At 34.2% G+C, this 16,985-nt stretch overlaps 1 protein-coding gene across 2 annotated transcripts in view; it reads right to left on the bottom strand.

The window, feature by feature from the left end:
- The window catches only part of PIAS1 (protein inhibitor of activated STAT 1), a 119,211-nt gene that overhangs the window by 18,372 nt on the left and 83,854 nt on the right, over window positions 1–16,985 (bottom strand). For both annotated transcript variants that reach the window (XM_037010045.2, XM_073212066.1), the window contains exons 7-8: window positions 12,110–12,215; window positions 3,864–3,937 (exon numbers count right to left, since the gene is read on the bottom strand). In XM_037010045.2, the coding sequence (XP_036865940.1) occupies window positions 3,864–3,937; window positions 12,110–12,215 (180 nt within the window). The remainder of the gene's footprint in view (window positions 1–3,863; window positions 3,938–12,109; window positions 12,216–16,985) is intronic.

The raw sequence follows: 16,985 nt of genomic DNA, 5'->3' as shown, positions 1-16,985 counted from the left end.
TAAATTATTGTCTGCCATTCTACAGGTTGTCTTGTCACTGTGTTGACTGTTTTCTTTGACATGTAAGTTTTTAAGTTTAGGGTAGTTCCATGTCAATTTTGCTTTTTATACCTGTGCTTTTTATGTCATATTGAAGAAATAGTTGCCAAATTCAACTGCTTTTTTCATGTTTTCTTCTATTAGTTTAATAAAGTTTTGTGCTTTAGGTCTTTGATCTATTTTGAGTTAATTTTTACATATGTGTTAAGTAAGGATCCAACTTCATTATTTTGCTTGTGAACATCCAGTTTTCCCAACACCACTTAAGAGACTGTCTTCCCTACTGTGTAGTCTTGGCACTTCGGTTGAAAGTCATTTGGCCATATTGGTGAGACTTTGTTTCTGGGCCCTTTATTCTGTTCCATTGGTCTATATTATCTATCTTTATGTCAGTAGTACACCATCTTAATTATTATTGCTTTGTAGTATGCTTTGAGGTCAGGAAGTATGAGGCCTCAGATTTTGTTTTCATTAAAGTATTTTGGCTATCTGGGGTCCCTTGAGACTCCATAGGGATTTTAGGGATTTCTGCAAAAGGAAAAATGCCATGGGGGTTTTGATAGGAATTGCACTGAATCTGCAGATCACTCTGGGTAGTATGGACATTGTAACAATATTAAGTCCTCCAATCCATGGGTATAGGATGCCTTTTCATTTATTTTTATCTTCTCTGAATTGGTTCAATAATATTTTGTAGTTTTCAATGTTCAAGCTTTTATCTCCTTGGTTTATTCCTAAATATTTTACCCTTTATGATGCTATAGTAAATGAAACTGTTCTTAATTTCTTTTCCAGATTGGTCATTGTTAGTGTATAGAAAACAACTAATTTTTGGCCATTGATTTTGTACCCTCAAACTTTGCTGAATTTGTTTATTAGTTCTAGTTTTTTGTGGAATCTTGAGGGTTTTCTACATAAAAGATCATGTTATCTGCAAATAGATCACCTTACATCTCCCTTTCCAGTTGTGTATCTTACCTCTTTTTCTTGTCTATTTGCTTTAACTAGAATTTCCAGTACTATGTTTAACAGCAGTGGTGAAAATGGCATTCTTGCCTTGTTCCTGATCTCAAAGGATTAGTTTTCAGTCATCCCATCCTGAATATGATGTTCACTGTGGGCTTTTCATATATGGCTTATGTGGAAGAAACTCTCTTATATTTCTAGTCTGTTGAGTGTTTTTATCATGAAAGGGTTTTGAATTTTGTCAAATGCTTTTTCTGCATCAACTGAGGTTACCTTGTGGTTTTTGTCCTTCATTTTGTTGATGTGGTATATTACACTGGTTGCTTTTTGTACGCTGGACCATCCTTACATTCCAGCTATAAGTCCCACTTGGTCTTGGTGTTTGAGCCTTTTAATGTGTTCACAAATTCCATCTGCTAGTATTTTGTTCAGGGTTCTCACATCAGTATTTATCAAGGACACTGGTATGAAGTTTATTTTGTTGTGTCTTTGTCTCATTTTGGAATCAGGGTAATGTCAGCCTCACAGAATTGAGTTTGGAAAGTATTTTTTCTCTTCAATTATTAGGAAATATTTGAAAAGGATTGGTGTTAATTACCCTTTAAATGTCTGACAGGATTTTGTTGAAACCATAGGGTCTTGGTCTTTTCTTTGTTGGGAGGTTTTTAATTGCTGCTTCAATCTTCTCACTACTTACAGGTTTATCCATGATTATTTGTTTATGTTCATTATTTCTTTTTGATTCAGTCTTGGTAGGGTGTATGTATTTAGGAATTTATCTATTTCTTTTAGGTCATCCAATTTTTTGGCATGTAACTGTTCATAGTAACCTCTAATAATACTTTTTATTTCCTCTTTTATTTCTAACTTTAGCTATTTGAGTCTTCCCTTTTTTCTCAGTCTAGCTAAGATTTGTCAATTTTGTTGATTAAAAAAAAACAGCTCGTTAGTCTTTCGGGGTTTTTTTTCTATTCTATGTTTCAGTTATCTCTGCTCTAATCTTTAGTTCTGCTGATTTGGGGTTTAGTCTTTTTCTTTTTCTAGTTTCTTGAGGTATAAAGTTAGGTTGTTGATCTGAGAGCTTTCTTTTTTCATGTAAGCACCTACAGCTATAAACTTCTCTCTTCCTACTGCTCTTGCCTTATCCCTTAAGTCTTGGTATATTGTGTTTTCGTTTTCATTTGTCTCAAGGTATTTTCTAAATTTCCATGTGATTTCTTCTTTCACCCTTCAGGTGTTTGAGAGTGAGAGAAACAACCAAATTTCTACATATTTGGATTTTCCTGTTTACCTTCTACTGATTTCTAGTTTCATCTGGTTGTGGTCAGAAAAGGTACTTTGTATGACTTTAATCTTAAATTTTTTAGGACTTATTTTGCAACCTAACGTGGTCTATTTTGAAGAATGTTCTGAGAAGAACGTGTTATCTGCTGTTTTTGGGTGCAGTATTCGGTGTGCGTCTGCCGGTCTAATTGGTTGTTAATGTTGTATTAATCCTCTGCTTTCTTACTGGCTTTCTGTCTGGGTGTTCTGTCCATAACTGAAAGTGGGGTATCAATATCAAATTTTCTTACTACATTGTACTGCTGTCTCTCTCTTCAATTCTGTCAATGATTGCATCATATATTTAGGAAATAATTTTTAATAATAATATAAAAAGACTGCAGTCAAAGTATTTTCCCTTAAGAAAAAGACTGGCTATAATAAGGAATAAAAAGATAGAAGGATATATACAAAATGAGAGGCTTTGGTGGTTTTTATTAACTTCACTGTATTTCTTTTTATATTCTGCCAACGTTTAATAATGAATAGAAGTTCCCTTAGCAATTACAAAATAAAAAATCTTTTTTTAAAAAAAAGATGTGTACAGTATTATAAACTGATTCATGAGCTAATGAATTTTTCATATTGCATTTGAGTTTCTACTAATTACAAAAGACTAGGATGTTAGACAAATAACATTTAATTTGCTTAAATTCTTTTTTCTTTAAGAATACAATCACTTCATCTTCATCTTAGATTAGCAGAATTTCAAAATTAAAAACTTTCAATATCAGGTCTGCCTGAATAACCCAGGCAAATCAGGAAACAGATGTGTCCTCTTATTCTTCATACTTTCTCCCCCGTTTAGATATTAATTTGATTATAAAACAAAAGTAATCAAAATGTCAAAGCAATTTACTCTTAGTTTTTCACATATTTTGTAAGAAAGCCACAGTCAATTACCACTCCTACCACTGCAGACCTTATTAAGAAATAAACTTTAACAAATATTTTTTTGGAAAATTGTTCACTACGAATTTAATCATTTGATATGTCTTGGGCCTCATACTCATTCTGCACAAAGAAATGATTTTGAGACTCATTTTCTGGTTTAAAAATATTTTAGTATTTTTATATGCACAATCAATTAATTATTCAGGCTAAATAGAAGTTTTTAATTGGTGGATTCTTATAATGTAGTCATTGTTGGCAAAATGGTTAAATTGAATGTGTGGGTAATCAGAGCCAAATTTTTATTCAGAATGAAACTATTTTTAAAAATGAAATTTTAATAAAAATATTGAGATAATGAACATTCTGTATTTGGAGATTTTATACTTGAGTCTAAGAGACAGTCATTAACAACAGCAATATTTAAATATATCTTACTAAAAGTAGAAAATTTTTATAGATTTATAAAAATATTTAGAATCCAATCCTATAACTAAATAATAATGTCTTTCCACTTTTCACAACTGTAAGAAAGGTAGGTATATTTAAAAAGTAAACAGAATTTCCCAAATACTGGAAATACTTAGCAGAACGAGAAAATATATGTTAAATCTTCTGGAAAGAAAGCATTAGTTAATACTTACTGGACATAGCAGAGAAACCCTTAGGCTGGTTGTAGCTATTTCACTGTCTGGATCCGCAGTCAATTTCTCTTTAACTGATATTCATTGAAGAGAAACAAACAAATAAAACAAGTTTATTAAAGATGCATGGCTGATGCAATGTAAAAAAGAATGAGGAACTTAAACTGAAGAACCTTTAGAAAAAACAAAACTAAAAACTAATCTGCTTAATTACTTCCCCATCAATTGAATGGAAAGATAAAAACAAGTAAATGGTTTATAATTTCTACAATAAGCAAAGGAAGGAAAACAATTGTTTATCTCTAGACTGACTACATTTCCTGTAAGTTTCCTATTTCTCACCCACAGAACAAAAACTGCTTTGCAGTAACATAAAGGAAATTTCTACAGCAGATTGACATTCTACTGATAACAGGCCCTTTTTCTCTTATAACTCTAAGATACTGGATAGAGAGTATCTTTCTTTTAAACTATGACCAATATTATTTTGGTATATAAAATAACTATGTTTTATAAACAAAACTAACATTGACAAAATTTTCCAAAGCTCAGATTATATTTATTATAAAACACATTTTAAAAAGTTAATTGCTTTTTTATCATAAAATTATTTGAATTGTCCATTTATTTATCTATAAACTAATTATGCTCCCTTGGGCAAGTCAAACTTCCTCTCTGAGCTCAATTTTACTTCTAGCACAAGAATTCACACTAGATAATCTCTAAGTCTTTTCAGTTCAAACCATCTAGAGAGGAGGCAAACTTTAAGAAAGGAGTCGCAAGTAATTTTATTTTTAATAGCTATTCTGTTATTATTCTCCATCAGTCTAATGTAACAAGGATCTTTATACTTCTCATCTGGAAACCTGAGGGATCTGTTACTTTTGAAACTTTAATTTACAACTTAAGGTGAAATTTCAATGCAAAAGTGAAACTGCAAATGTCTAAAGTAATTAATATTCAAACAGTTTTTAAAATTCTTCCACAGTAACTTCTAAGGCTCCCATTTGTAAGGGCTGCCCAAATGGAGTACTTGTATACATAGTCAATCTTAGAATTTCAGAGCTGGGGCGAGCAACTAAGTATGACCAAGCAGTTACCACAGAGTAAAAAAAATATGGGGAGGGAAAAAATATTTGGATAAGGAAGAATGGTGGCATCTGTTGTCCTGATAACCATCTATAAGAAGTAAGAATCCTGTATTTATTAAACATGGTGATCACAGTCTGGGTTTTTTTTTTTGAGATGGTCCAAACCTTAGATATTTTATCCACCTGTCTTCAAAAATTAGTGAATCTCAACTAAGATGCACATCAGAACTACCTGTAAAGCTTTCTAACTTATAATTGCCCACTGAATCAGAATAGGGAGGAAGGACACCAATGCGTAGGTTCTTAAAAAACCAGATGTGATTCTGATGCCAGACTAAAAAGTCACTTCATGGCCTGGAAATTCCAAAGTTTTAATGTCTATATAACTCATAAGCTGCCTCTCATACCTGAAAAGGCATAAAATCCCTGTATTTTAATTTGGAAAATACAGTTATCATTATCACTTATGCTAATTAATATCATATGTAAATTATGAAAGCGTGCCTTTGCCATTATAGTCTCAATCTTAATCTTCATATAAAGCTACATTTAAAGAATATTATCTTTTTAACAAGATACTTTATCTTTGAGGTAACAAATAACTGCCATACAAAATAAACATGTAAATAGAATTCTAGTGTGATTACTAACCATTCTGACTTTGGGTTTTGCCTATTTAAAATTCCAGTTAAATTTAAGAAACAATACCATAGATCACAATATAGCCTTATGCAAAACAAAGTTTAAAGTTTAGGAGTTCAAAAAGAAATTAAATTAGAAGAGGCAATGAGGGAGTGATTAATACAGGATCTAGAATCAGCCTAAATTAGAATTCAGACTTAATCTTAACTCATTCAACCTCTCTATGCCTCGGTTTCATCATCTTGCAAATGGTAATAATAATTGTAAATCTTAGCACTGTTTTAAGGATTAGATGAGTTAATACACATAAAATATTCTAAAACCTAACATTACTACTCAATAAATATTGGCTACTGCTACTTAAAAGTAAAATGTGACTTGTATATTCACTTTCTTTCAGAGGTGGGAGCATGTTCTGAAATTATTTTACAATAAGCTAGTCAATTTCTATTAAAAAAAGAAAAACCTTGCCTTTCACCTTTGATATCACAGACTCAATCTTAGTCAATCCTTTGATGTAAAGATACTTTTAAAGATCTTACTAGGATCTTAATAGGATTGAATTTAATCTGTGGATCAACATGGAGAGAAATGACATTTCTCTTATAACAATACTGAGTGTTCTAAATCATTAGTTCTCCATTATTTAGATCTTACTTAATTTCTTTCAGCAGGTTTGTAGTTTTCATACAGATCTTATACATATTTTGTGCAATGTATCCCTAAGTATTTCATATGTTTGGATGTTATAGTAAATTCTTGTTTTTTGAATTTCAACTTCCAATTATTTACTGCTAATTGAAATACAATTGATATTTATAAATCAACCATGTATTCTGAAACCTTGTTAAATTCACATACTAGCACTATATCTTTTTTGTAGATCCTTTGGGATTTTTTTCTACACAATGAGGCCATCTTCAAATAAAGACAATAATTATTTATTCATTTCTAATTTTTATGCTTTTTTTTCTTGCTTTATTGTGCTGCCTAGGATTGCAAGGACAATGCTAAACAGCAGTTTTAAGAGCAGATATTCTTGCCTTGCTCCCAATTTTAGGTGTGAAGCATTCAAATTTTTCACCATTAACTATGATATCAACTGAAGGTTTTTTGTAAATACCCTTTATTACACTGAGGCGGTTTCCTTCTTTTTTTTTTCCTTGCTGAGAGTTTTATCATGACTTGATACTGAATTTGACCAAATGCTTTCTCCACATCAATGGAAATAATCATACCACTTTTTTATTTTTAGTTTGCTGAAAATGTGAATTATACTGATTGATTTCTGAACATTGTACCAACCTAATATTCCTGGAATGAACTCTATTTGGTTTATTGCCTGGAATGTGGCAGTGGTTCATGAGTGCATATACCTGTCAAACTCATCAAACTGTATACTTAAAAAGGTGGATTTTTACTGTGTGTAAACTGTACTTTAATAAACATAACCAAAAGGAAGAAGAAATAAAGAGAGAGCAGGGAAAAATCACTATGTTGAATTTAAACCCAAGAAGGTATGGAGAAAAAATTAAGAAAAGTACTTGTCCTTTGTGGGCAAGGTAATAAAAAATAAAAACAAGACATAATATTCATCTGGCTTATCAACCAACACATGGAAGTCTTCTGAGAGTTAGTGAGTTACAGTATTAACAGTATTTTTATAGGATGACCTATAGGAGAATTATAGTTAACCACATTTAAAGTTTATCTTTTTAAATCCCTGCTATCATGAGCTATAAGCCACTAGTCACATGTGACTATATTTAAATTAAAATTAAATAGAATTTAAAATTCAGTTCCTTAGTTGCATTAGCCCTGTTTACAGTGTTCAATAGCCACATATGGCTGGTGGCTACCACATGGGACAGTGCAGATGTAGAAAATTTCCATCATCAGACATTGTTCCACTAGTGCTGTTCTAGGTTTTTTTTGTTGTTGTTCGCTTTGCTTTTTAAATAATTTCTATCCTTCATTAGTGTCAGATTATTTTATACTCAGCCTTTTAGAATTTTAAGGCCGGAAACAAATGAACATATGAAGTCCAATACTTCACATTTTATAGGAAAGGAAACAAAGGCACAGAGATATGATTTTTACTCTAGAACTTTTTTCTTCAATTTCCTTCACCAAAAATCTGAGAATCTACTATGTGCCAGGCACTATGCTAAGAACTAGGAATTCAAAGAACTCATAGTCTAGTAGAGAGTAAAGACGCCTAGTGAGATCATCTCTAATGTGCTCTGATTGACATGTTTAGGAAGCTAGTTGCCAGTCAACTCATCCCCTGGGGTTTCTGAGATGCCTCCTGAAAAAAGTGAAATGTGAAGGACAGCGAGTTAGGTGAAGAAGGCAACAGGAAAGTTTTGCGGCCCAGAGAACAGTACTGGTGTTTTTTCTAATAATAATGCATGAAGAGTAAATACAGGTGACACCGGAAAGAAATGAGCAGGTGCCAAATTATGGAAAGCCATGTATGTTATGCTAAAGAAGCTGAAGTTTTTATTTCATTAGTGTTAAGAAGCCATGAATTATAAAGGAATAGCAAGAAAATTAATCACTTAGGTTGCCACCAGAGGAGAGAGATGAAGAGAGGCCAAGAAAGGAGAGGGATGTATTATTTAAAAGTAGATCTGTAAAATAAAGGCAAGACAGGAGAGCTTAAGCTAGGACAGTGATGGTATGGAAAGACAGGAGACAGATCTGAGAAATATTTAGGGCTTAAGTTTGATAGGACTTGGTCAGCTCAGTTTTAGATACTTGACTTTAAGGAGCAAGTAGAATGTTTTGGTGAAGGTAGTTAGCTATGCATATCTGTATTTGAGATTCAAGGGAAGGTCTGGGATGAAGATATGTATCTGGGAGCTGGTGCTAGTTTAAACCACAAAAGTGGTTCTGATGATCTCCAGGGGAAGAATGGAGAAAAGCAGACCAAAGATGAAACCGCAAGGAAAAAAAAAAAACTTGAGATGCTTCCTTAAGAGAATCCACTGAAGGCAAGTGATTGAGAAGAAATAATCAGAAAAGAGAATTTTAAGGACAAAAGTGGTTGGTATGAAATGTAGCAAAAAAAAATGAAAACTAGGAAGATAAACTTGAAATTTGGAAATCAGATGGTCACTTGTGACGTCTGCAAGAGCAGTTTCAGTGAACAATGGGTTACAGAGACGTAAAAAGAGCAAGGGTAGAGCACTGTGAAGGAGCCGGATGAGAACAACAGGACGAACACAGAGCTCTACTAGAGAGTAGCTTGTTTTGTGTTTCTTTAAAGGTTGAGAGACTTGAGAGGATGAGCCTATAGAGAGACAGGAACTGAAAATACAGGACAGGGAGAAGGTAAATGAGAGCCACGTCTCAAAATTGTTCCTGAGCATTTTCACCTGATGTCTCACAGACATCTCCAATACCAAAAGTCTAGGAGTCTACTCTGATCTTTCTCTCACAAACTGATGGTTTCTCTGCCACATAACCTGTGCTTCAGTAAGAAGCCTCCTTGACCTCTCCTTTTTCTTCACTCCCCACAGTCTATTACCATTTCGACCCTCAACACTTCTGAAACTAACTTCTCTCTCTGTCTATCAGCATTACCTTAGTTCAAGACACCATCGTTCCTTATTTTGCATAATACTAGATTCCTAACTGGCCTCAATGTATCAGCCTTGCCCCGCTTCAATGCAGTCTTCAAAGTAATCTTTTTACTGCCCAAATCTGAACATGTCACTCTGCTTAAAAATCCTTTAAGGGTTTTCTGTCATCTTTCTTTGTATCAGCCATATGAACTAAGCCCATGGCTCTCTCTCTGATCACTCTCCTTGCTCTCTCCACTCCAGTGTCTTTGGCCTCTCAGCATACTCCGCTCCTGTCTTGGGGCTTCACTCCTCATCATCCTTATAATCTTGTTTTAAACATCACAGCACCAACAGAGGACTACGTTCTCCTGCAACCACCTCCAGAGTTCCCTTTCTTAAGACATGTCACGACTGTAATTCACTGATGACTTGTGCAATCATTTAATCCTATCTTTCTCACTAGACTGCAAACTTCTGAGGGCTGCAGAGACAGTGTGTATGTCTTGTTTAATGCTATACTCCTTGTGCCTGGAACACAGCAGACTCTTAATATTATTTATTGAATGAGAAGAATAAATGAATAAAAGATTAGCTTTGAGCAAGAAAAGGGTATTTCTTCCTGAGACTGAAGAGAGTAAGAAAGAATGGGTACACATGTAGATAAGCTGAAAAGTAGTTGTAGTGGCACTAAGATTAAGGAAGAAATGGGCAACTTAGAGAATTCACATCTTGTAACCCCAATTTTCTTGCATTAGCAGTGATCTGAGAGAGGGAGAATAGTGTTTTCATAAAGTATGGCCAAGATTTAAAGTAACTGCTGAAAAGAAGAGGGAGAGAAGACAGGAACCTGACCCAGAATTAGTCAAGGGTGGTTTTGTGTTAATTGTTAAGGGGCAACTCTACACAAGGTGGAAACCACAATGCAAAAATATACTAAGCCAAATTTATCAGAGAATGGATTTCCCTGTGCAAAGTCTAATTACTGACTTTATTCTTTCAAGATGTTAACAGTTTCTCATTTGTTTAATAAAACCTGCCAGTAGAATTTATTGGTAAGAGAATGACTTAACAATGAACATATTTGTTGGTAATTTGATTCTTCAAAAATATCTGAGAAACCTGTCAACATTTTCTTCTCTCAGGTTGTCTTAACACAGTATTTTAATTACATAATTAATCTGCTGGCAAAGCTACTTCTTTACTGATAGTAAAAAGGCAAATAGTCTGTTCTTTAGTCAATTACAACAAATGTCTTATTGGTAGGATTCAAATTAACGTTTCGTTGGTTCCCAGGACAGTAAGATATAAATTGCCACAAAAATCCTACCAAGTCTGCAACTCGTCCTCCTCCAGCACTGTACCACAGATGAAATAAATAGCTTTTGGATTAAGGGACTTTTGCTGCGTAATAGTGGCTAACATTGGTTCTTTGCAGAAAATAAAATAACTCTAGCTCATCTTCCCACTCTCCCTCCAGATGGTGCTACAGCTACAAGTGGAGAAAAGTTAATAGCTGGAGCAAAGACAGCTTGTCTTCTTCTTATTATTAAATATAACAGCTTAATCTGCATTATTTCTTGTTATGTTACCTTTTCCATAAAGGCTCACTTAATTCCACAATGCTTTCTGACAAGATGAGATTCTAGCACTATGTAGCAAATGTGAAGGTTCTCATTAGAATGACCAGGAATGGACTTGAGTAAGTGAGAAGAAAGTCCTTTTCTTGCACTCTCCTTCCTCTATCTCTCTGCCCCTGCCAAATGTAGTTGCCACAACCCTAGGTCCCCAACCAGTGCTGTCACTGTAGCTCCCCATTGTCCTTCAAGGACACTGAAAGACAAGAGGGAGGCATTAGCCAAAAGTGTACTCTTCTTGACTCAAGATCAATTTGCATTTTAAAAGAGCCCTTTTAATACAGAAAAATCCCTCAAGGAACTATTATTTCCTCAATAAACTGATATTCAGAGGTAGTAGGATATTTTATTCTGGCCCAGAAACAGATTAGAAAAAAAGATAAGAGGCTGTACCACAAAGGGAAATAAGAGGAGAGCTGACTTTACTACTTTAGTTCTTTCCGCCAGTGATCCTAAATGCGAATCTGACACTGAGCTTCATTAACAAATTCATATCAAGAATCCTTTGAGAATAGCTAGCTAACCCCTGCCAGTAAAAGTTTTGTACCCTAAGTGCCTAGACCCATCCCCAATCCACACATCCATGAAGAATCTTTCTCTCACAAAGAAGAGAAAAAAAGGAAGAACTTAAATCACCTCATTGGAAAGATCACCAACTTCTGGCCTTAACCCTCAAAACTTGGGGCCAGAACAGTCAATCTGCAAACCTTACTACATTATCTCAAATTCAACACAAGAAAATGAATCATCTAGCTATTCATACCAAAAAAGCAGTCTTTGGAGGGGCTTCAGAAATCATATGGTACACAAGCCTCTTATTACGGATGAGGAATATGAGACTCAAAGTAGAACGCTTGTCCAAGGCTACATAACTGATTAATGGCAGAACCTACTTCATTATTTCTACAACCCCAATGATTCACTTTTTATTTTGTTCACGCAGAATCTAGTCATCATAAATGCCTGCACACTTTTTCTAGATCAACCTTAAATATAAAATAATTCTCATGGAATATATATCAAGATGTCCTTCCCATGTCCTAAAGTTCCTTGAACATTTATTTATTTTATGAAGTTTTAGTAATACATTCTGTGTTCGTGTACTGGCTTTACAAGGTTAATTTTAAGATCAGCAAAATATAGACTATAAACTATAAGTCGTTATAAAGATACGGTTTTCGGTGTTTTTAATCCTTTAATGACAAGCTCTAGTAAAAAAAAAAAAAAAAATTCTTGAATTGAGAAAATACTACTCTAACCTTTACCAAAATATTTCAGCTGCAGAAATGAAGTAAGTTTATCATACGTACTTAAAGCTCTAGAATGATCCGGATTCCTTATTCCCTTTGCTCGTAACCTCTGAAGAAGAACTGTTGAGGACAATTGTTTTACAAGATACACTGCCATGGAATAGTTCTGAAAAAAAAAAAAAAAGATGTAGAAAACAAACAACATATGTAAATAAATAGTACATCTATTTTAATCCCACAGTGATAGGGAAAGAAAGCTAACATTTGTTAAAACACCTACTGTGTGCCAAGCACTATCTCAGGTGTTCTGATGAAGGGTAATTCATTAAACCCTAAACAAAAAGCTGCTGAGGTGGTCATAAACTTACTTTTATGGATGAGGAAAGTGAAGTGTAGAAAAAAGAACTTGCCCTAATTATCCAACTTTCAAGCAATAAAGCAGGTCTGCTATGCTTCTGTATTACCTGACTACATACGCTTAAAGCTAATCAATTTAAGGTGCTTATATAAAAGAACACTAAATATAAACTAAGATCAATAAGATGTCAAAGTTTTCATAAAACATATTTAGTAGGTAATAAATATATCTAAAATAGTAACTATTTTAAAAATTACAGAATAGATTGGCTTCCTAATCTGTACCATTTAATCTCTATATCTTTAACTAGTTCTTGAAAAGAACCTACTTGGACCATTATCACAAGAAGCATAGGAATATTAAAGATTTTTAAAGAGAAGCTGCTGGTTTGGCAAATGAATCCATTACCAGCACAGGGACTACCCAGCTGTGGTAAATAGCAGAAGGGGACAAAGAAAATAGTTAACTAATAAGCCAAGGTAAAGTAAAAGGTACATGATTAGATAAGAGGAAGAAAAGAGGGCTGAGGCTTGTGAAGGGTAGGAGAGAGATCTCAATAAAAAGGCCACCTTTCCATTTGGTGTTGGGATCAAGAGGAAGATCAAGAGATTTGGAAAGAAGCAAAAGGAAAAATAATTACTGCACCTTCTATCTTACAGCTATATGCAGTTTTCAAAGCACTCTTAGTATACACTATCTACTTCATTTGAACCTGTAAGGTATAAGGCCTATAAGAGAGAGGGGATAAGTATTTTTCTAAGTGAAGGGTTGATGAGACACAGACACACAAAAAATGTGGAATCTGATCACGATCATTTATCTGCTTGGTGACAGGGCTGGCAGTAGAGACCAAGAGGAAAGAGCAGGCCAACAGGCTTCATGGCCCAGGCTAGTGTAGTTCTCTACAGTTCCTGCTTTCACACAGCCTGTGGGCTTTGACCCTCAGCCTAGTCCAATGTACATTCCAACAAGTTACTTTCACACTTCTGAAAATGCATTCCCCTCTTTTGGCAACAAGAGAAAGTATCTTACAATATTCTCTGGGAGTTCGTATTTTCATTTAGAGTTCAGAAGCCTATCCTTGTTCCCATGTTACACATTTTCTGAGAAAAAAATGAAGGGTCAAAAAAGCTAATTTACTATAATTAACAAATAACCTTAAAACTTGCTTAAATTTTAGAGCATACAACATCTAAGCTTTTTTGAGGGGAAAAAAACCTTATTCACTTTTTGTTATTTATTTGATTAATGTTTCAAGTATGGTAGAAACCGGAGGAATACTAATTAACACTGTGAAATTATGTACTGACAGCTTGAATCTTCAGAACTAGTAATTACCCTAAGGCTTTATATAAAATTTTAAGGAAAGATCAAGTAAAAACCACAACTACAAGTTCAATAAAAAGATATGGCCACTCTTGTTGAAACATAACCAAATAAAAAAAAAAACAGCAGCAGCAGAAAGAATGTCAGGTAATAACAATGCCACTTGTACTGATAATGTAGAATTAAATTTTGTATTACATGAAAGAGATTTAGTGGCAAAAAACCCCAAAGTTTTAGTGGTACAGTATCTGCTAAGTAGACATTATTTTGTTCCCCTAACTCTTCAAAGTACTACTCCAACTACTGGTATATATTGCATTATCATTTTTTGTATTGATGTTTTTGTTATATTTTTTTTTGTAAAATCTTCAGAACTGCCTACCAAGTTCATAGGACATTGTCTCCATAATATACTCATTTAGAGCCCTTTACACCACTATCTGAATAACTTCTCTATAGACAATGAGAGTAACAAATGCCAAATGCAGTGATTACCCGGCTTTAGGATAAGTTACAATACAGTTTACTTTGCTTATTTCCTTCAAGAACTGTACTAGCTCTTTTATATTATGTCTTTCTAAAAACTGAGCTATAGTTGACATGTAACACTGTGTAAGTTTAATATGCACAGCCTGTTGACTTGATACATTTATGTATTACAATATGATTACCACTGTAGCCTTAGCTAACACTATTAGCTCTTCTATTTATTTCTTTTGAACAGGTATTTCTAACATTTCTCAATGGCACATACTAATACAAATTAATCTCCAAACAGTAAAAGATCCTACACAAACTAGTGTATCTTTACAAGATGAATTAGAAACTGAGCAAAAAACAATCTGTTATTTTCTTGACTTTAGAAAAGAGTAATTTTCTTTCAATGGTTTACTTCAGAAAGAAGGTCTCCAACTTGTTGACTGGAGTCTACATGAAGGAAGATTTTATCTGGTAAACCTTCAAATCACTGAAGATACTGTTTTGTTTCTGAGGTTTGGAAGACTTCCCATGGAAAGGTATCCCCGCCCCCTCTCAAGTGCTATATATCAGCAGCAACAACATCTCCCTCCTCTCAATTTCAGACTTCTTTCATAGTTCATTGTAAAAAACCTGGTGTTATACTTCGCTGGTAGGCTATACTTTTCACACACAGACAAAAACCAAAACATTTTCAACAACCTCTTCAAACAGGGGGACAAAAAAGGGGAACCCCAAGGTACAACACTAAGTAAAACATTTAAAAGGATTTTAAAAACCTAATGGTGACAATTAGGCAAAGGAAAAAAAATATAACATTGACATATGTCAAAAGGGATTTGGATAAAATTCAAATCCATTTCTCACAAATACAAGAATATGTTGTGGATGAAACTGTTCTATCAAAAATCAATTGCCATTATAATACTTAATGTTGTGACACTAGTAGTATTCTCATTAACATAAGGAGTAAGTCACGTATGTCCACTAGCACTCCTATTATTAACACTGTCTGAAGAGTTTTAGCCAGCACAATAGAACAAGAAATTATAGCATAAATATTTGGATTATCATTTTTTGTATGATAAATCTCAAAGTCAAAACTGTCTACCTGGAAACAACAAGAAAACAACAAAAAAGCTACTAGAACCACTATGTGAAGTTAGATATTAAGTAAATATTTAAAAATAATTAGCTTTTAAATACACTAGCAATAAATTCTTTAGAAAATACAGGAAAAAAACTATAATAGCAATAATAATAATAAACATAAATTAACTTAAAATATTGAAGACTTTTAAGAAACCTATTAAATTAGAGGAACATAAGAGAGGATTTGAGTGCATGGAGAAATACACAGTTCTTGGAATGTGTACATTAAATACTGTATATAAAATAATCTTCTCTAACTTAATCTATATAAATTTTAAGCAATCTCATTCAAATTCCCAGAAAAGTTTGTGAAGTAATGCAGGGGAAAATGTCTCATTCTCTGTAATTACTTTTCCAACATTTTCACTACCCTCAAAGTCTGTTTTTTCCCCTACAAGTCTCAGCAGATTTATCTGACTTGCTATGTCACGAAGAAGTGGTGAGACCAGAACACACCCATCTCTCTAATACCAATCATACACACTCATCCAAGATTCCTTTAATTCTTCCATTAACTAAAGAAGCTGTCTCTCAGCCACCATGAGATACTAAGCAATTCACCATTCATTAACCTTTCTTTCTCTTGTATATTTAATCTCCTCGTCTCTAGAAGATACCTTCATTTTTTATATGTTAAAGAATCTCTCATTAAAACAAGTAACTTTCATCTCACACTTCCCTCCAGCACATCCTTCTTTCCAAAGCCGTATTTCTATAGCTCACCATTCCCAATGCCTCACCTCCACCTGGTCACAGTCTGGCCTCCCCTCTCACCAGCCAGTGAAACAGCTCATGCCACAGTCACCTTCAGGTTCCTAATCCAAAGGGTATTTTTTAGACTTCAACATACTTGACTTCTCAACATCTGTTCAATACTGCTTACCATTTCCTTCCTTTTCGAAACTCTTCCCTTGGTGTCTTATATCCACCCTCCAGCTGTTCCACCTCTATGACACTATGTCCCCATGTCCTCTGCAGGTCCTGCCTCTTCAACCCAGTATTAAATGGTGCAGTTCCTCAAGAATAAGTCTTAGGCACTCTCCTCTTCCTATTTGATGCATTCCCCCTAAGACCTGCTTGTGTGACTCCAACAGCCACCAATATGCAGATGACTCACATATTTTTCTCTAGTCCAAATTTATCCTGAGCCTATATGCCCAACTGCCTATTCAGAATGTCTCAAATTCCAAAACTTCAAAACTGAACTCATGATTTTCTCCATCTAGTTCTCCAACACTCCCTCCTCTAAAGCAAAACAAAACACACTGAAACCCAGTGCTTTTTCAGTGTTTCCTCTATCTCAGTAATATTATCATTTACCTTGTTACTCAAGCCACAAACCAAGCAGTCCCTTAACATCTCCTTCCTCTTTGTCTCTCCTACTAATCTATCACTTAGTCCTATAGATCTACCTACTTATCTCAATCCCCACGGCCACCACTCAAGGCTAATACACCATCTCACTGATCTTCAGGAAAAGCTTGCTCCTAAGAGGTCACCCCTCTGCATGATTCTGGCCTCCATTCAAGCTGTTTACCCACTCTGAGGAGTGATCTTGCCTAAACAGAAATACGGTCCTATAAACCTTCTGCTTAAAAAGAGAAGATCATTAACATTAACATT

The sequence above is a fragment of the Manis javanica genome, chromosome 8 (genome assembly GCF_040802235.1).
Source record: "Manis javanica isolate MJ-LG chromosome 8, MJ_LKY, whole genome shotgun sequence".
Classification (NCBI taxonomy): domain Eukaryota; kingdom Metazoa; phylum Chordata; class Mammalia; order Pholidota; family Manidae; genus Manis; species Manis javanica.
This window is presented reverse-complemented; position numbering and strand designations above follow the sequence as displayed.